General features: G+C 44.4%; 3 protein-coding genes and 1 long non-coding RNA gene across 4 annotated transcripts; 2 read left to right on the top strand and 2 right to left on the bottom strand.

Annotated features, from left to right (window-relative positions):
* Positions 1 to 6523: 6523 nt before the first annotated feature.
* Positions 6524 to 9110, top strand: LOC111849892 (X-box-binding protein 1-like). The gene is given in 6 exon segments (XM_072714353.1): positions 6524 to 6911; positions 7162 to 7258; positions 7409 to 7525; positions 7808 to 7974; positions 8106 to 8238; positions 8241 to 9110. Coding segments are annotated over 6 exon segments (1143 nt in total). The 5' UTR covers positions 6524 to 6678; the 3' UTR covers positions 8637 to 9110.
* Positions 9111 to 12405: 3295 nt separating this feature from the next.
* Positions 12406 to 17443, top strand: LOC111849899 (heat shock protein beta-1-like). Its single transcript, XM_023823192.2, has 6 exons — positions 12406 to 13274; positions 14466 to 14593; positions 14715 to 15237; positions 15686 to 15749; positions 15932 to 16058; positions 16195 to 17443. Exons 3-6 carry the CDS (start codon positions 14862 to 14864, stop codon positions 16369 to 16371), a joined length of 744 nt encoding a protein of 247 aa, XP_023678960.1. The 5' UTR covers positions 12406 to 13274; positions 14466 to 14593; positions 14715 to 14861; the 3' UTR covers positions 16372 to 17443.
* On the bottom strand, positions 13634 to 14421 carry LOC140592103 (uncharacterized). Its single transcript, XR_011992365.1, has 2 exons — positions 14305 to 14421; positions 13634 to 13810 (listed from the first exon to the last, which is right to left on the bottom strand). It is a non-coding gene; the product is annotated as an uncharacterized lncRNA (long non-coding RNA).
* Positions 16742 to 20003, bottom strand: LOC111849900 (heat shock protein beta-8-like). Its single transcript, XM_023823193.2, has 3 exons — positions 19328 to 20003; positions 18357 to 18420; positions 16742 to 17171 (listed from the first exon to the last, which is right to left on the bottom strand). The coding sequence occupies exons 1-3, from the start codon at positions 19680 to 19682 to the stop codon at positions 17003 to 17005; spliced, it is 588 nt and encodes a 195-aa protein (XP_023678961.1). The 5' UTR covers positions 19683 to 20003; the 3' UTR covers positions 16742 to 17002.
* Positions 20004 to 21880: the final 1877 nt, after the last annotated feature.

Raw genomic sequence — 21880 nt, 5'->3', positions numbered from 1 at the left:
GAGGTTTGTTCCCCTGGTCCCAGACTAAACATTTCCCCCCTCCGTTTCTTTTCACTCAGAGCTATAGAAGGAGGAAACAGCCAAGAGAGGTGCCCATTTACCTACCCTCCTGAGTCAAAATTGACTGGAAATGTGCTTGTTTGCTGCAGGACTTACAAAGGGTCTGTGCAACTTCAGAAGTAACAGTACTTACTGGCAGCTTGAGGTTCCATCCCCCTTGTTTGAAGAACATGGTGGAGAACCAATAAAAAATTAACAATTTCTTGTTAATTTTCCTCACATTACAAGTATGTGGGGGACACAGATGAATCACATGGAAGGTTGGACCACAAAACAAGACAGCAGTGAAGAAAATGCTCCTCCCAAATGCAGAACAGATTGATAATTGAGTTCACTTTATGCAGTGCCTTATGATCAGGGAATAAGCCCCCCCCCATCATCTTGCGCTTGGTAACTGCATATTCCAGTGTCCCGTATTCCCTCTCCTCCATACCCCATCCCAACTCCTGACGCCTACTCTACCAAATGTCACTGCAACATGGAATCCTACTTCCCAGGGAGCTCACAAGACCAGCCAATGGCACTGTTGCTGCTAAGCAGCCATGGCTGAAAATGTGTTTGTGTTCGCAGTGAAGGACAGCATTCTGTGAGATCAGGCCCCACATCACCACAAGTCTACACTACCTGTGCTTGTTTTCCCCAGTGAGATTGCAAAAGGAGGAAAATAAACTAGTAAACACCACGATGCTCACTTCCCCCATATCCAGAAACACAATGCTGTAACATATGTCAGCTATAAGCTGCCTTGAATCCCCCCTTACCATACACCAGCTGTTTCTGAAAGCACGCTTTCAAAGTCTTCCACACACAGGAGGTTATTAGTTTCATCTCACTTAACTGGAGAGCTGCCACCAGGACATTAAACACGGAGTATGCTTAGTAGTAATCCTTAGAAAGTATTATATTCAAGGTGACAGAGTAGAGTTCCTCTGATAAAAAAGGACAAGATTAATGGCGACTAATTGGCTGGAATGAGATTATCTAATATAGTGACTATTACGGTCAATAAAAAGTTTTGTCTACGATATGGTAATCGCAGTTCTGAAGAACAGTGCGTTTTAAGTGAATCGTATTAAGTTATGCCGCCCTCTTGCGGTTGTGTGTCGTCAGGGACTGATGCTGTTTAACTTCCGCTCTGAGAGCAAATCTTTGAGAGGCGTTAATGGTAACAGGGCTGGTCAAAGTCCACGTGACGCTGTTAATTTGGATACCCCAACACAAGAAAAGCATGCGCAAATATTTTTTTAGAATTTAATATCTATATTATATATACAGGCTATGAAGTGGTTTTGATAGTTTTGAAACATGATCGTATATTCGATTAATCGCGAAGGTGTGTGTTAAAAATAGTTTTACAGCCCTATTAGCATTTTTTTTCTGATCACACCGTGCTAACCTATGCCGTAACACTGACCGGCCCTGCCTCCGCTCACCCGAAATCCGTTACGGACTAGGCCTAATTCTATATTGAGAATTTTGTATGTCTATAACTTTATTTGTTATATAAATTACAACATTTTGTCGGTCTAACGTCCAACAACTTCACTGCGTCTTTTAATGACGTGCACATTAGCTAATGCATTGATAAATTATGTAATGTTACTTTACTATTTACGCAGCGATCATATTGCAATACTCAATTACGACAGCAGGTGGCACCAAAAACCAAAGAGTCATTTGTACTAGAATGGCCCACCAGAAGACTAACGCATGTCCTGGTTTTAATTACATTTAGGCTTTCAAGTACGTCATCGAAGAAAGTAGCTCCATAATGACTATTTATGAGCTATCCCTCTAAGCAGTGAACCTCACATACAGCTGGACATTCTTCATAAGAACAAAACTGCATTACATCAGTGCTACACTGCTACAGTGCTACACTGCATAACAACAAAACTGCTTTACACCAGTCCCCTAGCAGACAAAGCAAGGATAATTCAGTGTAGGGTGTTTTTTTTCTCAAATTCTATAACTGCAATGTTACTTAATATTAGAATGCATTGCTGTCCTCTTTGCCCCATTTGCAAAGCATTTGCTATGTCAAGCATGTGCAAGCTTGCTTAACATCATATGACAAAGGAATTTAAATCACCAAGCCTTGTTCCCAGAATCCTTCTCTGTGCCCATAGAGCCCAGCTGTATTATTATTATTTTCCATTGTGTGTAATGCAGAGCTTCATGCTGCTGGTGTTCACTTCACAGGAGGGCAAGGCTGGGCAGGTACCGTAAGGGGACTTTAGCACAGCTCCCTTCAGACTGTCATTAAATTATATCTGCTGACTGTAAGTTAATAAGTAAGCAAGAAGTAAAATTTAAAGCTATCCCAGAATCCCCAGCAGCTGCAATAATATACTGAAAGCGTCAACAACACCCATATAAATGGATTGAGGTTAAGGAGTTAGCGCCGCTTCGCACCAGGGATGTGCTTGTCTCTGGTTCATGGGGCCTTGCAGAGCTCACACTTCAACACTGGTGAAGCCAGTCAAACTGAGTTGCGTCAAACAGAAGAATCCAGGCATTAATCATACTAAAAATATGTGTTGATGATTTGGCTTGTCACCCGGCTATAGGATGTGAAAGACTTATTCCCTGTAGTGTCTGCTGAGTTGGGGAAGAAAAGGGAGGCGTCTTGACCTGGAATCATCAACGCGTCCGTACAAGGGCAAAGGTGTCCATGGCAAGACTCATCTACACCATGCAGACAAAGTATTGGGATACACCTCTTAATCATTGAATTCAAGTATTTCATTCAGATCCATTGCCAGAGGTGCATAAAATCAAGCACCTAGTCAATAACACTCTCAAAAAGAAGAGTACCAATTTGTACCTTTTCTTGTCACTATTTCTGTACCCTCAAGGGTCTGCCAATTGTACCCTGGCAGGAGGTAAATGCGCTTTTAGTCCAATTTAAGGTACATAAATGGAGCTGTCATTGCTACAAAGGGGGCGTGAACTCAGCATTGAGGCCTATGGGTTTAGAATGGGATGTCATAAAAATTCCAGTAGGTTTAATGGTCAGGTGTCCCAATACTTTTGTCCATATCATGTATGTCCATGGCAAAATGTTTCTATTGAGGGGAAAATATGTAGGCTTTTCAATAGCATGTCAATGGTAAATTTGCATTTTGATCAAATGACCATCAGATTTCACCCTGGTGTTGAGCCCCGGTCTTGACCTAACAGTAAAGCCCAGGTCCAGGTGGGCTGGCAGCACAGCGGATCTCTTAGGCCCTTCCTGAGTACCAGCATGTTCATGCCGCTGCCGTCCAGTTTACACCCCACTAATCTTTGCAGATTTTCACTTTGACCGTGGACATGATGCAGCATAAGGGGATATTTATTCAACTGAGAATTCGATACGAGCTCGTTTTGGTGCTCTTTAGTGCTCTTTCTGATTACTACGTTATTCCACAAATTATGTACTGGAGGCTGGCTTTGACTCCCCAGAAACTTCATCTCACCTTGCTTTGACTCCCCAGAAACTTCATCTCACCTTGCTTTGACTCCACAGAAACCTCATCATGTTGGGTTGAGGTGGCACAGCTCATGCTGTCACCTTTATTTCCCCCTGCACCCGGCATCTAAGATGGACATTCAGTTGGTTCCCTTTTCTAACAATCGGTATGGAACCCCCACCCTTCATCCCTGCTGTTCTGGCCAGATGTCGTCCCACATGGGGACTGTGTAATTAGAGGTACTGACTGTATTCACATATCTGCTATGCATAGTGGAAACCTAAGTAGGTCATGAAGCACCCAGAGAAACATCAGAAAAGATCTGACCTCATCATCTTAAAAAAATGCTATTTCTGTTTCTTTTGTGCTTTGAGACTATTATGCTGCAAAAGATGCTATACATAATAAAATCAAAATACAGTACAATGAAATTCATTAGTTCCTCGTAATAATTGTGTGCTTCATAAAGGTTTCTCTATTTCCATCTTTAATGCCTTTCCACTCTCTTGAAAGGGAAAATAAAACTTTGCATGGTCTGAGAATTACAAACGGAAATGCTTCAAACTCTGACTGTCTGCCTCAATCTGCTGCCTGTTTCTCAACTATCAACTTTGGTCAGTGATGATACAGGTATCTGATTCCCACAGAAGCTCAAACATCCGTACCGTATGTTGTTAAAAGAGTATAAGGTTTTTTTTAACATGTAGATTAATGCACTCTTCTGTAGATAGGATTAGTTGTATTAAAAGTCTGATTTTCATGACACTGTAGAATTGAAAGGCGGGAAATGTAACAATTTATTTAATAAATCCACCTTTTAAAACCAGGCAGCAGCACAGTGGTTGGGCGGCAGTGCAGTGGTCGGGCGACAGTGCAGTGCTTAGCACTGTTGCTCTCCATCTATAGACGCAGTTCTGAGTCTCAGCCGTGGCTCCACACATGTAGCGCTCCTCCCCGTATCATCAGCGGCTTTTCTCCGGGGTCTTCAGTTTCCCCCCACAGTCCAAAAACATGATAAGGTGGATTTCAGTGTGTGTGCCCTGCAATGGATTGGCATCCCATCCTGGGTTAAACTCCATCTTATGATCGTAGCTTCTAGGAAAGGCTCCTGACCCCAGAGACCCTGCATAGGACTAGCGGGTATTGAAAACGGATGGATATAAAACCTTAAATGGACACAATATTTAGTAGTTTATAAAGTCACTGGATGGAAGTCACTGTGTATTTTTCCTATCACATAGCAAACAATGCTGAACAAAAAGATAATTCTGTATTCCAGTGACTAAAGCATACAGTAATAACCAGGTTCAAGGTACTTTTGGATGCCTGGAAATGCCATCCTTCCTGTGGGTAAAAAAAAACAACAAAAACCATTGCCTTTGAAAATATACCACTGACCTACCCACCCCCCTCAGCTAATCCTCAGCAATCCATTTAGAAAAATCTTATCACTGGGGACCCCCCCCCCCCCCACCTTGAAGTACAATAATGTGCACCTGTGCACATATTAGTGTGATATAGCCTCACTGTGACTCAAGAAAGCATGCAAAATAATTACATTTATTCTCAAAACATCTCTAAACATCATTTTCACCCAGTCTGGAATTAATCCCAAGATTTTCCTCCCCCTCTACACATGGTCCAATAAGGACGAGTGAAGAATAGTGTGAAGTAAGTGTGTGTAATCACCGTCTGCTTCTTTTTACCCTCCTTTGTCAAACAACGTAGCACAGTTGCAGAAGGCAGCCATTCCCTCACTTCCACCCACAGAGCTGTGGAGAGAGGCTCTGCCATGAAAGGATTAGAGAGCCTGTCTATTCCTTTAAATCACCAATTCCAAAATACTCCTGTCATATTTTGTGGCCCACGGGGGACAATGGATGTTTTATTGTTTTTTCTTTCTTGTTTAATGTGCTGTGATCACCAAGATGCGTTGTGATGTTAATTAAATTGTCTGTAATCGTTACATCTTGCTTTCTTCTCTCGAAAGAGACCCCTACTAACTGTGAGCATCTACAGCAGTCACGCTACCCATTATTTAACGGCCAAGCAAATCGTTACGTTTTTCTCTGATAAGTGTATTAAACGGGTTAGTCTGACCTTCACGGTATTTTCTCATATTTTTACGACCGATAGCGTTTATGGCATCTTAATTCTGATGTCGTAACTAGCCTTATGTTCCTTGCTTTGTGAAACAACTGCCTGTTATTGCATCACTCATCTGTGGACAGCAGGTTAAAATGAGTTTACAGGAGAGGTACCACCTATTGGTCATAGCAAACAGACGCATAAATAAGGGATGCTGAATCATTTAGCAAAATGCTAAATCGATGTCTAGGGTAAGGCTTTGCAACCCTGTATCTACTTAAGTTTGTCCCATATATAAAAATGTTTCAATTTTAACATGTTTTGTATTTGTCCCGTCAGCTTCCACATTTTGTAACACTAACGTTAACCATTTATAGTTTTAAAAAATCGTTAACAGGTGCATATATGTTAAAAACAACGAAAAATTATGCAAATCGTATGAAACTGCATATACAAGAACTGAAAATTATGCATGAAACTACAAAAACTGCCATAACCCTGAAAGTAAAACTAATTTTAATATGCCAAGTGTACGTGCTGTTTTAGCCCCGAAATCCTATGAAAAAATATTTTGAATACCGCTATTTTAAATTTTTTTCAATCTTAATTATTTCAAATAAATTATTAATTACTATAAATTTATCACATATACCACAGACACCCTCAGGCTGCAACAAACATGGATGTTTGAAAAGTTTATTATGATTGTTGTGGATACATAATAGCAAATAATATACAGTTATTACATTAGTACAGGGACGTCAGATACGTTAACAGAATGCTCCTAGCTGTCACGGTGACAAAGTTGCATACTCCGGTAGCTGATCAGAAAAAAATATATTTTTTAATCCAATCAGCTCACACCTTGCATTGACGTCAAAACCGCATACACCAATCACATTTCACCACGCCAATAGTATACAGCTTCGGACGGAAATTCTGTGGATCATTAAAGAATCGGGAGGTGGGGTGTATCAGTGGAAAATTAAGGGATATATTACGTTTTTTTTTTGTTTTTATTCTGAAAAAAAAGTCCTGTTTTTTCCTCATAATATAAATTATATAAAGTACCACTATGGTGGTTGTGACAACAGGGACAGGGGGTGCCCATAAGATATATCTCATCTCCGGGAAACAGTCGGCGGGGTCCGGCGCGGCAGATGGGAGATTTAGCCGGTCGGTGTCTGTCGTCTTGCCCCCTTCGGGGAATCAGGCATCTTCGGATACAGACTCTCAGGGATCTGGGCCGCCTCAGCGCAAAAGACAGCGGCTCACACATCTGAGCCCAGAAGAGAAGTCACTGAGAAGGTTGGTGCTTTTCCCCCCCTTTTTATTTATCATTTTTTATCAAGTATAACAATTATTGGGGAAAAAGCTGTCTACAATGAGTACTGTTATTTATTTTAAAATAGTCTTTTCCTTTATTAACATACTTCTTGGCCGTGGTTGTTAGCCCCCCTCCCCCTCCCCCTGGCCATCCCGACGCGGTGTCCGCCTGCGTGGCAATATGGCCGCCCTGCGCATCCGAATAAAAGCCTTTACTTTGCGTTTCTTACAGGAAGCTGAAAAACAGGGTTGCTGCCCAGACAGCAAGAGACAGGAAAAAAGCCAAAATGGGCGAACTGGAGCAGCAGGTTTCTGAATTAGAATTGGAGGTGATTCATTTATTTTCCCCGATCTAAATAGCTGGAATTAATTTTATTTCGCAGATATCACACATACGTGACGGTGTTTATATTTTAAGGGAACTTCCATTATGGTATTTTTTATTACACCATATGCGTGTACTGTCATGTCTCCGTCAGAACCAGAAACTTCACTTGGAAAACAAACTGCTTCGTGAAAAGACTAAAAGCCTCATGAGTGAAAACCAGGAATTTCGTCAGAGGCTGGGGTTGGACACTCTGGACGTCCAAGAAAAGGTATCAAGATGAGCTTCTCACTTACGGTTACCTGTCTGTTGTTTTGTTTCAGAGTCAGGTTGTGTAAGTAACATTCAGGCTTTCTTATGGAACTGATTTCTCGATTTCAGTCAGAGGTTCAAGTCCCCCAGAGCTGTTGGGGTGTGACTTTTAAATGTCTGGCCGTCTGACGTGTCTGTTCATGTGTAGCTGTATGCATTTCTCGTGTGGCTGAGGGGGCGATCATATGCGCCGTGGCTGGCTTAGTCCAGCCTCTGACGATCCCTATCTCCTCCGTCGCAGTTCCAGAATGCTCCGTCCAGCGTGGATGCCGTCAGCACGGTGATCGGGTCTTCTGAGTCCGCAGCACTCAGGCTACGTGTGCCTCTGCAGAAGGTGCAGGCCCAGCATTCATCAAAGCTGAGGAGCTCCAACTGGATGTGTGCAGTCATGGCTCTGCAGGTCCTGAGGTGAGTAGTGGGGGGGGGGGCAGCATTTTAAGAGGTACCCCTGGGGGTGGTTTTTGGGTTCTCCTGTTGTGCCTTGAATTGCATGTGTGGGAGTTGGCTCTGGTTCATTATCTCTCCATTTGTCTCCCCAGTCTGATCTCCTCCTGGGCATTCTGGACATCCTTGACCCAGAATTGTTGCTCAGGTGTGGCTCCCTGGACCAGGACGCCGTGCCGGAGTTGGACCGGGTCGAATCAGATCCAGTATCCGCCCCCTCTCATACAGATGTGGGGGCCCCACCGACAAGGCTGGAAGGCCCTAATGAACTGATCCACTGGGACCACATCTACACACGGCCCGTGGAGGTACAGCAGGAGGCCACGGCGGAGCAAAGTGAGGAAAGCGACTCTGAGGTGAAGGTGGCTGGGGAACGGGGCCTGGGGGTGGAGCCGTCAGCTGAGATGCTCCCAGTCAAGGAGGAACCAGAGGAGAAGGACTTGATCCCCCCACTAAGCCAAGGTGACTTGCTTAGTCCCGGGGGTCCTGAGGAGGGCTGCTACCTGTCAGAGGCGTACAGCGACTCTGAGTATGAGCGTTCCCCTTCTCCTTTCGGAAGCATGTCCTCTCCGCTCTGGGATGACATCTTTGCCAATGAACTCTTCCCCCAACTCATCAGTGTTTGAGGATCCAGCACCATAATCTTGCTCTTATATGTAAACACTGCCTAAAATTGCTTCATTAGACCAGTAATCTCATATGCTGCAGTAGAGCCCACTAAGCCTGTATTGTCCCTTACCAGCTGTCTTCAGGACTGCTGTAATGGGTCTCCACCGATGATTCGTAGTTACAGCGCTTGAGTTACTCCTGGCTTCGTAATTCTGTAGTTGTATGCTTAAAGGATTATCTGTAATTTGAGTGGTATGAGATTCAGAATGTTGGGAAAGCATTTCTGTACTTTGTGCAGGTGATAAATGCCACCTAAAAGTGAGAGCACTGAATCTATTTATTTGTTTGGTTCGTTCCGCCATGTGTATCATAAGATGGAGCGTTGTTGCTGGTGTGATTTCACCATGTTCTTTATTCCTTTGTACATTTTCATACTAAGGGTACGCTTTCCTCACAAAATAAATATGCATAAAGAGAATCAAGCATTACAACTTCCGTGTTCCTTGTCTCCTTCTCCGGTTCTTATGTGTTCAGTGGTAAAGGGTGGGGCAGCACCGTGGTCAGTAATATAAACGTGACGCCAGAAGGATGTGGGCTCCAGGTCCTGAAAGGTCTTTCTCAGTCTTATGAAAAACAATGGCCGCTCCTGTATTTTTGACGTCCTTATTAGCATAAATAATGTTTATGCCTTATTGAGATAGAGGCTTCCATTTTATTGCCGCTGCTAGTAGCTTTTTTGCATAAATGTTCTAGAATTTCAGTTTTCTCCAGAAAGCAAGCACCAGTGAAACTGACCTCACTCGTAATGCTCTTATTGTTTGATCAGCAGGTTCTCGGACAGGTACGTCAGATGTTATGGGTGCAGAGCAGGTGTAGCCGTACTGATGTTCCTGTCCAGCCTGCTGCTTATTGATCATGGGGCAACTTAAATCCAACCCTTCTGAGCGGATTTGTATTTTTTACAATGTGAATTCCACTAAAGTCCAGTTAGGCCCTGGGAATCTAGGTGCCACTGGAGCTTTTAAATCAGAAGAACATCCCCGCCAGCCTCCCCTGTAAAGTGTTGAATCTACATCTGTCATGGCTGCTCCTCTGTTAATATCCCAACCACATATCATGCAGCCCGTTCTTTTTTTTTTTTAACCATAGGCTTTATCTTAAAAAAAAAAAAAAAAAAAAAAAACAGTCTGCATGATATGAAATGATATGGAAAAAAACCCATTTCCTCTTCTGCTCCTGGAAGTGTGTTGCTCTTTGTTCCTGTTTTTGGTGGCTTCCTGTTTGAGGTTTGATCTTCATCTAAAAGTTGCTCAAAATCCCCCGCTTGTTTTCTCCACAGCTCTTATAGCCGACAGAAAAACAACGCTGAACAGAGACTCGTAAATTCCATGCTCTGACCACACTAAAAAGAAAAAATAACCACCTGAACATAACGCGAGTTAAAAGCATTAGAAGTTGTAGAGTTCAAAGTATCTGTTGGGTGATATATTTTCTGCCCCGGGGCATATATGGGTGACAGTTTGTGAGTAAATTTGTTGAGTGGATTACCTTATAGACAGTAAGATGTAAAAAGGGTTTATAATACATCAGGTTCCACATGACCTGCAAAAGGATCTTATCGTGTCACAGCAATTGGCACTCATGGTCGGCTTCTCCTTCTGTCATTTTTGACCGAAACATGGGCGACTGAAATACCCATTTCTGGAAAATTCAGCTGTCTGATATATTGCATTAAGTCACAATGTGTAAACACTCGTCGCAGAACAACCACATTTAATTAACCAAAGGTCAAATGAACTTTTATCTGAGTGCCCAAATAAAAACACCCTAGTATGACTCATGACATATTTGAGTCCATTTACGATTTCACAATCGGCATCCATTTTTGCTTGCCTCTAAAGCTGAATTACTTTTAATTATTAGTTTTAGTCTCAGACTGAGTTTGGGTGTGTTCATCTGGTAAAATGCTGTCAATCTGCGGTATAACTTAAAAAAGCAGATTCATAGAATCCCTGTCTTTCAAGTTTGTCACCTTCCTATGACTTTGGGCGTTTTCCTGTAACTCAAGATTGTGGCACAAAAGAATGAAAATATGTGTGTTATTTCAACAATGGAGAAGATGTGTTAACATTCAGAGTAGCGTAGCACACAGCCTGTACTTGCTACTGAACAGGGCCTTCATAGTGCTTTGTGGGAGTCCTCTTGAAATTCGCCTCAATATATTTCCTGATTTGGTTTCCAGACAGCGCCTAGGAATCAGCTGGGTTGCCTCCCTCCCTGTACACAATATACAACACAAATTCTTCAAACTGGGGTTTCTCTAACTGGATAACTAAAAACTGGCTGATGGTGGGGATTGAAGTGAAAGACCAGCCAGGATGGAGAGCTTCCCAAACATGCTCCAGCTTCCTACAGGATCTTGAAGACACACTGTAACTTGGAGTCACAAATAATGGACCATCACCTGGATTTTAATTATTTGTCTTATGTTTGTCTGCCACGGATTAATAACAGACAGATTCAGAGTAGGTCAGCAGGATTATATGGTGTGTAAGTGGTCACAGACATCGGGAGCGTCACATGACCCGCATTCTGATGGACCGTCAGTTACGGCACTACGGCCATGTGGCGCGATTCCCTGAGGGTGATCCGGCTCACAGGATCCTCACTGCTGAGGACCCAAGCGGCTGGACCAGGCAGAGGGGACGCCCACGTAACACCTGGCTGCGGCAAGGGACTGAACCCCATGTCGGCCTGGGGGGTTGCCAACCGGGATCCCGAGGTGTTTCGTCGTGTGGTAGGTGCAGCAGCGTGCTGTAACACTGCATGCCCCCCCCCCCCCCAACCAGACCTGACCTATGTGGTCACAGTTCCTATTCATCTAAACATTTAAAAACACTATAAATAAGAATACCGTCAATATGAACAATGACATATATGCTACATTCTGGGCTCTGCTCAAAGGATTTTGTCACTGCCTGGCACTAATTGACTCAGGAAAAAGTCTTAAAACATTTCAGTCATATAACCTCAATCAAGGCTTTCCTCTGACCCTTTGACATCGGTTGGCCGGACAGCATTATCGTGACGACTGGAGGTCGCTCTCTCAGTCCCCATTCAGGCCTGGCATTCAGCCTGCTCTTTAACACCCTGACAGGACAGGACTCACTTTGAAACCAGAAACCGAAGCTGAGGATTCAGTGGCTGAGACCCAGCTGCTGTAACCAAAGCCTCGCAGCATCGGTGGGTGAGGCTGCTCTATCAGTTGTTTAACTTATCCGGTTTCCTTCGTACAGCTTTATTCCATGTACGTCACTATCAAGAAGTCATTCAAGGATGAGTAATTGAAACAAAAATTTACATTTTACTCTCCCATGTCACAATGCCTAATACTTCTAACGATAGGCAAGTACGATAAATCAGTGACAATTAAAGACATGCACTGCATGCCTTTATGTGATACGCAGGTTTTATTTTATGACCAGTTCGCACACAGTAAGTACAATATAAAAGCGTCAATAAAAATCCCCTTCAGCACCAGCGCTACGTGGAAGGGCTTGACGTGTGAGGGGAAGAACATGAGTATTTTTGTATTGCTATTTTAACGGGGCTTATGTTGTGTTTTTCATCTTAATCTGAAACACAAAACACGCACATACAGTTTAAATTACAACATTCTTGCAGACTGATCTGGAAACCTGATCACGCGCAGTGTCTATAAAAAGGAACGCAAGGAACTATGGGTAAGAAACGGTCATATTCAGGATAAAATCAACTGCCCCCAAGTTGGTGAACTTGCTAAAATTTAAATGTCGATATACATTTTTTGTTATTAAACGGAACTTTCTGAACATCTCAACACTTAGACAATCCCTAAGGTAGGGTTGCCATCCGTCCCTTACAATACGGGATCCTGCCGTATTGGAAAATAAAATGTTGCATCCCGTATTATAAGGGACGGGTGACAACAATACCCTTAGGACAAATCATTTATCGTCTTGCGGACAAGGCTTCTATTACCTTGCTCTTCCAAATATAAAATACGACATGTAAACACAATGTCTGAAATTAACAACTACGGCGCCATCTCCTGGACATATAAGAGTATTTTATTTATTTATTATGTAATTTCAGAGTAAACAGCTTATCACTCAGAAGATTTTAAATAATCATGTTTTGAGCAGTAACGACCTGAGATTCACACACTTCTTTGTGTGTTTTTTAAGTGTGTTTGGAGCCTGAATGTTATACTAACACAGAAGGCAGCATATTGTTTGCATATACCACAATCGATGTATAGGTATGTCCATAAGACACAACATCCTGTGACTGCTTGGAAACTGCAAATTCTTTGCATTTCTGTTTTCATTTAGACAGTTCACCTATTGTGCGGGGCGAAGTAAGTGAAGCACAATAAATGTCAGACGTGTTTAATTTCAGTGGACCCTCCTCTGCCAGAGAATATTGCCAGGACGCGCTGTACTTTATCAAACGGCAGTGATCTCATTCGCTGAGGGAGCTACAACGGGAGAATATCGCACCGTTACTGGCCTTGACTATAAGGTTGCCTAAGCGAAGGGGCGTAGACTGTATTTATCAGAACTTCGGATACTCTCGGGAAATGTTAGTGTCCTGGGGTTGTACCCAGTGGGCTGGTGAGTGTTTAACTTTCGGTCTGATCGGAGAAGTTTTCTTTGAATGGGAGTGATTATATGTTCTTATAGATAAGATGACCTTATAACTCTGATTTTATATTTCTCTGTGTTAGTCTGTGACTGTATAGATCGTTTGACAATGTATATCCTCTTCGATCTCCAGTCCATTTACCGAAAACGTCCAGCTCCCTTTTTTCTGTCTGTTATAAGTATTATTATTATTATTATTATTATTATTGTTGTTGTTGTTGCTGCTGCTGTTGTTCTTGTTCTTATTGCTGTTGATGTTCTTGTTATTGCTGTTGTTGTTGTTCCTGTTGTCGCTGCTGCTCACACCTCGCCAACTTTTTTGCGCGAAATTCCCCCCGCGTTCTCCAAGGCGATCCTAACGCATTAGATCCCAGAGGAGTCCCGCGGGGGCCCCGCCCGGCACTGTCTCCATCGGCGAAATTCCTCACCGCCCTGCTGACTGTACACAGTCCACCTGCCGCTGTCAGCCTTGCTGTATCTAAGATAAACAGCTCTCTGATTTCCCCCTGATAATGGAAATATTAATTCATCAAATAATGCTGCATAGCCACGTTTTTAGACCTACAATACTTCAGGAAAGGTTCCTCTCTCACATTGCAATATATTTCATACATTTATTTTATTTTTAGCTGGGACTAGATTTTTTTTATAGTACTGAAATCATCCAAATATTCATTCCAGGCTTCTGTATTTTTCTTTGACTTTGAATATTAGCAATGCAGACCAGATATAATATCCAAGCACCAAAGAAAAACGAACTAAAATGTGCATTAGCCAGTCCTCATGACGATCAGACTCAGTACAAAACAAAAAGCATTAACAGCAGTGGGAACCCCCCCAGCAGCCATCGCCGTCAAACACAGCACCTCCTTTCACTACTCAGAGGCGGAGTATAAGCCAGCTGGCCCCCAGCAACAGGGGTCTGCATTCCCAGATCTCTCCTGTTGGTTGCCACTGGAGCGAGTCTCCTTGAATCTGTCCTGCAGAAAGCACACCTTACCGTGCAGCAAGCACGCATCTCCGTGCTGGGGGGCCCAGGCTCCGGTCACCAAGGAGCCAGCGGAGCTCCCTGGGATATGAGGGGATTATAGAGGGCGGTGGGAGGCAGCAACATCCCTGTGACCACAGTCATCAGCCAACTATTTGCCATTTCCCCTCTAGGGCTATAAATAGGGGCAGTCAGCATCTCCATCGCCGAGCGGCTCGGCAGTGACCCCCCCCCTCCCCACCTACCAGGAGCATCACCTCATTCCCACCTTCCCCTCTCATAGGATCACTGTCCCTGCTGAGTAAGTGTCACTGCCGGCAGCTCGGATATATAAATGAATTCTCCAGAGTACTGAGCTATTGTTACTTTAAGCTCTGGCCATTAATCTGCCTACCCCCCCCCCACCCCCCAAACTTTTCTAGAGAATTCCAACGGCTCCTCTTGGCTCACAGCTGCCTTCCATTTACCCGGACATTACAACAGCCGTTTGAACTGTGTTGTATTCGAGCTCTCGCTGTCTGTCGCATCTCTCTGCATCCTCTTCCCACACTCCTGCTCCCCGCTACACCATGACTGACCACAGCAAGGTGGTACCACGCCCGCTCTTCCACCGGGACATGAACTCGGACCCTTTCCATGATTGGGCTCGGCCGAGCCGGATCTTTGAGCAGGACTTGGGGCTGCCTCCATTCTTGGAGCCGGGGGACCTTGGCTGGATCAACTGGGCCCGACGCCGCCTTGCTACGTCATCCTCGCCGGGGTATACGCGGACCCCGCTCTTTGCCCCATCCGGCCTGCCTGGCCCCCAGCACCAACACCAGGTATCTGGGGGCGTGTCGGAGTTCAGGACCGGGCCCGACTGCTGGAAGATTGTGCTGGATGTGAAACACTTCTCACCGGAGGAAATCACAGTCAAAACCAAGGAGGGCTACCTGGAGATAGCAGGTACAATGAAATCATCTGCAATTTATAATTGATAAGTGGAAAGAGACCTTTCGATGTGCAACCTCACTTCATTTCTGAAAATCTGAACTAATGTATCAAGCGGCTACATAGATGTTATGTATGTAGGTAACTTGATATTTTACGTTTCTGTAGCTCACAGTATTGAAAACACTCCATTAATAGCTTGTCCCCACGTCCTTAAATTCCAAGGTGAGAATAGAATGTAAATATGCTGGTGAGTTCTGACAAATGATCTGCTCCCTCCATTTCACTGAACTGTAAACTGTGGCCAAATTGCACTGAAGCATGTGAGCTTTCTGAAAGCTATGGGGCTGCTCTCTGGATGAAGTGCTAGTGCAAAATCCCTGGACACTCTGCGTGCGCAGTCCGGCCTCGTGTTTCACCGTGTACATCTTTATTTGTGTTGGATGCTGGATTTAATGTTCAGGGAAGCATGAGGAGAGACAGGATGAACATGGATTCGTCTCCAGATGCTTCACAAGGAAATACAAGTGAGTAGAGAAATAATCTCTGTAACTTCACATGCTTAGCAACCTGGAATTACAGCATAGTGTTGCTGCTACTTTTTGATTAACGGAGAGCAGACAGTGTCTCCAAAGGCTGTTGCTCACACGGTGGCGCTTGTTTGTGTCACCACTGCCCCCAATCAGGTGACTGTCCCTCCCCTCCACAGGCTCCCTTCTGGGGCGGACCTTCTGCACATCAGCTCGTCGCTTTCTGGGGACGGTGTGCTGACTGTGGAAGCCCCGCTGCCTCCCCCAGGTCCCACACTCACGCCGGAGATCTTCATTCCCATCCAGGTGAAGAGAGTGCTGAGAGTCCAGCCATGCTCTGTTTGGTTTTTGCCTACATTCCAATCGAAACATCATTTGAGGCTCTAGTATCGATGCCCTTATTTCCTGAGTCTATGATTAGAGATTAACTGTGTTTATGCAGGTGGAAGAGGAAGGAAAAAACAGGGAGAAGGATCTGAGAGAGATGAAGCAAGGGTATTTAGAGGAAACAGCACCCCCTGCTGGTGGGGAGAAGCACTGGGCAAGAGAGGAGAAGCCCCAGTCTGGAGCTACTCCTTATGCCACTAACCAGTCAGAACAGGAGGAGGTGAAGCTGTAAATGGGAAACCTGGTTTGGTGCAGTGGACCAGCCTGGCACACCATCACAACGTGCTTGATCCAGACCCGCTTTCAACACTGTACAGCCCAAGCCTTGATAACGCATGACCCGCACTGAGCAGACGTCTGGGTTAGGGAGGATTAATCACGCGACGCAGCAGCTAGTAACCAGTGACCGGCTTTTCTGACTGAAAACGGAGTCGCATATCAAATATTCAGCATAAACTAAGTATAAATTAACTGAATGATGGCTTCTCTAGGAGCTGCCAGGACACTGATAAAGGCAGTCAGTGTGGCTCCCACCGCTTCTCCTTAGTTAACCTTAAAACCACTTAACCTGTGTTTTGTTCAAAACTCAAAAACGGTCATCATTTAGTCATCTGACTGTTTATTTATATAGATTTATATACCACAATTATACGTACCAGTAAAAAAGAACACAAATTACTTATAAACTCTAATAATCTCAGGAATATGGAAGATGCATATTTTACAGTCCATTTCATTCAGATTCCAACAGAAAAGAAAGGTAATTATAATAGGATGGCTGGTGGGGGTTAGAACCGAGGATTGTGGGGCCGGTGAGGTCTTTGTCATTGTCCCACCGTGTGTGAGCTACGCGCGTCCCTGTGTCAAGCCACGGGTGTCTCCTGAGCACTGGGCTCTGACTCTCCACCCTTGGTGCCGACGGCATCCCTGCTGAAGAGGTAGTAGGGTGGGGTGTGCGGAGCCTCGATAATGAGGACGCCCTCGGGGGAGAGGGAGGCGAAGACCGCCAGGGGGTCGACGGTGCCTGGGATCCTGGGGACAGGAGTGAGAGACAGAGCTTATGCCAGAAACCCGGCCAAGGCTGTCAGGCTCTGCCTCAGCTGATTCCACTCAAACCCTCCCCACAGCTTCACTGGTTCACTTACCAATTATATATATTTTGTCTACTGATGCATATTCTTCAAAATAATATAACTGATATATTTACTTTCTGAGTATTATGTTAAGTAGCTACAGTCTTGAATATGTTGTACACTTTTTAAATGTAAAAATTATAACCATGCCAATAAACTATTCAGACACAACTGAAGATCAAATGTTTTTTTCTTTTCAATTATAACGCAAATGTATATTCTAGACAATCTCTTAAGTACTGTAGCCTGCCATCTGATTGGTTGACAGGGACAATAGTAATTGTTTGGGATCGCCATGGAGACCCGGCCCCATGAAAGTCACCCAGGGCAGCATCTTAAGCAGCGAATCCTCATAACTCTGCGGTGGAAACAGCTGCAGCGTCACCATCAGCTGTGTGAGCCTAATAAGGACAGGGCCAGTCTGCCTGTGGCTGGGGGCGGGGGGTGTCAAACCCCGAGAGCTGTTGCATAACTCCAAACTTCGCGCACTTTCCCCACAGCTGAATGCCACCCAAAGCGGGAGAGAAAGACCTTCTCACTCTCCAGGGAAAAGCCTGCCAGCAAGTACAAAATGGACAACAGCTTCCAAAAGTTGGCAGACCCCCGGTGCAGTTTGTCAAACTGACAAAACAAAATAAATATTGTGACTTGAACATTCGCATCATTCATACCTGGAGATAATGGTTAGTGGCGTTGTCACGGAAACTACTGATCTAGCGACCTCCTGGAGATGCCATGTAGCTTAAGTGTATCTGGGTTATGCGGAGAGTCGTCCAGCTTGAACCGACCCTGACCATTTTAACAGAAAATACTTTCCAATAAACACAAAGTTTGAGGAAAAATAGCTATATTGACTTTGGCTATCAAATCTATATCGTAATGCCCACAAACACCCACTACTGATAAGAATCACTGTAGTATTGATGAGCTATGTCCAAATGTCACTTGAGAACGGGGCCCTCTTTGATGGTGCAGGTGACATGTCCGTCACAGTGTTTTAACAAAGCACTTATTCTGATTGGTTGAATTGGCTGTGATGAAGCCGGGATCTGAGAGGGATCTGAGGGGGATCTGAGGTACTCACTGGATCCTCTTGTTGAAGCTTTTTGTCACGGTGCCTCCCTCATTTTGCTTTTCTTCATGCTTCCCTACACAAAGGAGGACACAAAAGGAGGTGTGCAAAGTCATTTATGCGGTTCCCATTGGGGGACACATTCATGCCCCTAAGAGACTCTGAGCAACAGGAGATGACAGGGTGTGACTGAACTACAAATCCACAGCAGAGGGACTGATCCTCCGGGTTTAAGTATAGGAAGGTGTCTAACGTTCAGGGTCGGGACGGGAGGATGATATAAGTCAGGAGTAATTCCTTTGGCCTCCAGGCACAGAACGACATAGCAGAATCCAGACTCCAAAGCAGCCTAACACAGCTCTCCTCACCACTGTTTAATAAACACTGTCTTCCTTTCAGAAGGTCTGCTCAGGACATTGTTTTCTGCTTCTTGCAAAATGAAAGCCAGCATAAGAACTCTGGTTACGGACCCCGGAGCCCCACAGCCGACATGACTGACCTCTCCACTCACACACACAGCCCCTGAGGTCGTAGATGTCACCTCACTGTCTCTTTAGGAAACCAGCCATCTGCCCGCACAAGACCAGTCAGCAGTGTGCTGGTTTGGTATGCAGCAGAATACTTACACCTCCGATATGTGTTCCATGACACTTTAAGACTGCGGTCAAGGTTAATTCAAAACAGCTTAATTTCAACACACTGGCTGTCTTGCTCTGGTACACAGTACACGTGGAAAGAATCACACTATAAGTATTATCGTTGTCATGACCCATCTACTGACTGTGGTTCAAGACCTCTTTGTAGAGTATCCACGACTATTTCACTATTAGTTTCATAAATCGAATAAAAAGGGGAAATATAAAATAATATAACCTTATTTTGTTTTAATAATGACCTTGAAAAGTCTTATTCAAAGCGGAAAAGTGCTAAAATAAATTAAATGTGAGCACAGTAAATGATACTACTTAGAATGTATTGCCTACCAGAAACTTCGACATATCCGTCTTTGGTTTTGATGCTTATCTCTTCCGGCTTGAAGCTGTTGACGTTTACGCAGACCTTCCACGGGTCTCCGGGAGTCTCCGGCGGGTCGCTGTACCGTGTGGCGCCCCCGGGCGCGGAGCCCCCGGCCGTACGTGGGAAAGACGAGCGCAGACCGCTGGAGAAGGGAGAGCCGAGTCGGGAGCGAGCCCATGCCGGCCAGTCCATGGACAGATCATCGGGGAAGGACGGCATGGTAAACTGATCATCCATGAACCGGGAGGCTAGCGATTGTTCCCCAAACGGATCCATCGGTATCCTTGCCCTTGCCCGCGGGTGAAAGTGTCCTTCTGCCATTGCTACCGGGAAACTAACAAAAACTGCGTAACCTATACTTGTCTGCTATTTAAAGTAATCCGTAAACGAGCCTCAAGCTGCTGGAAGCCGAGATGAAACTTTCCAAAAGTCGAATTGACGCGTAAAAAGATTTAAACGCACACGGCCAGGGTTTATGAGTTATACAGTAGTGCCGCACTTCTGCTGTAACTCCTCGCTTGCGGGATCGCAATGACCGCGCGCACTTTTCCGACTTTATATAAGGGGATTTACTCAGGCGGAGTTTAGGGTCACTTGGCCCCTGTAGTTTGCCTAAGTTGTGAGACATTGACAAGTTGTGCTTTTTTGCGCAACAGCTGACGTTACCCTGGGAGTCACCCGATGTCCTGGCCGCTGGCCCGAATTTTTTATTGATTCCGAGTGTTGAGAAACATCCAGGGTCCTGGCATGTAACCCAGCCTGTGACCATCATGCCCTTTAAAAATAGAAATGATGTCAGCACCTATGGGAGACATACAGATTAGCCTGATGTCAGTGGACATGCAAAACCGGACCATTCACTCCCGAAAATTTTGAGTGTAGTCATTTAAAGACGCTTGCTGTAAAATCCCCCATAGACTAAAAAAATTATAATTTGCAATCTCTAGCTTAGTTATTTGTAAAACTATCAAATGACTAATCCCATGAAGAAACTGGGTGATTTTCACATATCCAGTCTTGCTTTCATTGAAGGCGATGGATATGGGCAAATGACCTTATCCAGGGGACTAGACTGACATCAGCATGGAGACTCAGGTTTTGCTAATTTCAGTAACCATGCTTGGGCTCATAAAGGGGTAAATAGCACAGAGGCCACAGGCCAGAAGGTCGCCCCCCCCCAAGAGGGCCGCATCCAGCCACCCTGCAGCAGTTGGGGTAAGGTCAGTGGTGTCAGAAGGAGTTTGACATGGGGGGTGCCATATATATTGTTACATCGCGATGGGAATGCAGACATTAGTCACATCGTGAAAGGATATGATGTAAGAAATATTTTAAAATACTAAGACTTCATCAATAAAGATTTCATCCTTTAAAATAAGAGTAACACTTCAAGGTACAGTTTCACAAATAAAAAATTAAAAAGTAACTGGTCCATATACTAGAATGATTCAGTCTGATGCAAAACTACAGTCTTTGTTGGTAGCAAATTGGCCTCCATTTCTGACACCTCTGGGTAAGGCCCCTCCTCCACGGTCCAGTAGTGATGTCATTCCTCTGCCGGCGATGGGATTCGGACACACAACCTTCTGTACATGGGCCCTAACCCCCTGATCCCTGTTCTTTCAAAGCAGCTGAAAATGGGCTTTTGCTCAGACTCACAAAAACAAGGTTTGTGCAACATTCAATACGACCCTCACATAAATCACTTTTGTTTGTATCATTTATCCCAGGACACATGTTTGAGGATCATGTCATTTTCACAGTCATGGAGAGAAGTTGGGAGCCTCTTGGCTGATGGATCATAAACTATCGAGGGAAATACAGGTTTTTGTGTTACTTGGAAACTCATAATATGAAAAAATCCAGGGATCTGTTCTTAAAAAATGCTTATTCTAAGTTCAAATAAAGAACAGGAGTGAACTAAAATCCAATATAAACACTCACTGTTTAGCTCAAAGAAGCTGGACAGATTAGGACAGCACATGAACTGCTACAGTTTTTCTGTCTTAGGGCTCTTTTTTTTGGGGGGGGGGTGACAGAGTTTGGTGATGAGAGTATTTTTTATGCTTCAAGGGCATTGTACTGGCGATTAAAGGGTTCATAAGTGGCCTGAGCGGCTGCTGGGTCCTTCATCTTAGAGTGGCCCTCTTTAGGTGTCCCACACACTGCCTGACTGTGTGCAGTATACAAGCTTTTAGCTTGTCAAGATACTCTGTGACTATGGCTACATAAGGCCTTCTTCAATGTAAGACCGACCACCTGCGGTCCTGCCAATCACATGATGTCCAAGCCGTAAAAGGAAAATCACAGGAATCCTTTGAAAGTTGTGATGGACAGAGACAGAAATCAGTCCTGAACGAGTACTGTCTGCTGTAGCAAGCTACTTCAGGAATGCGCAGAATGCAGTTTACCACAGGACTATTTTGGCTGACTCAGGTTGTGGGGATGGTACATATGAAATGATCAAAGTTTAAATAATCTTGTTCAGGGACACAATAATTAAATATACAAGAGAATCA

Source organism: Paramormyrops kingsleyae, chromosome 7 (assembly GCF_048594095.1).
Source record: "Paramormyrops kingsleyae isolate MSU_618 chromosome 7, PKINGS_0.4, whole genome shotgun sequence".
Classification (NCBI taxonomy): Eukaryota; Metazoa; Chordata; class Actinopteri; order Osteoglossiformes; family Mormyridae; genus Paramormyrops; species Paramormyrops kingsleyae.
This window is presented reverse-complemented; position numbering and strand designations above follow the sequence as displayed.

What these genes read in the sequence shown, in the direction of transcription:
- LOC111849899 (XM_023823192.2), top strand. Translation starts at nt 14,862, where the DNA reads ATGACTGACCACAGCAAGGTGGTACCACGCCCGCTCTTCCACCGGGAC. An exon ending in GGGCTACCTGGAGATAGCAG is followed by an intron (nt 15,238 to 15,685) that starts GTACAATGAAAT and finishes TTTAATGTTCAG; the next exon opens with GGAAGCATGAGGAGAGACAG. An exon ending in AGATCTTCATTCCCATCCAG is followed by an intron (nt 16,059 to 16,194) that starts GTGAAGAGAGTG and finishes GTGTTTATGCAG; the next exon opens with GTGGAAGAGGAAGGAAAAAA.
- LOC111849900 (XM_023823193.2), bottom strand. Translation starts at nt 19,682, where the DNA reads ATGGCAGAAGGACACTTTCACCCGCGGGCAAGGGCAAGGATACCGATG. An exon ending in CGGATATGTCGAAGTTTCTG is followed by an intron (nt 18,421 to 19,327) that starts GTAGGCAATACA and finishes TCCTTTGTGTAG; the next exon opens with GGAAGCATGAAGAAAAGCAA. An exon ending in AGCTTCAACAAGAGGATCCA is followed by an intron (nt 17,172 to 18,356) that starts GTGAGTACCTCA and finishes TCCTGTCCCCAG; the next exon opens with GATCCCAGGCACCGTCGACC.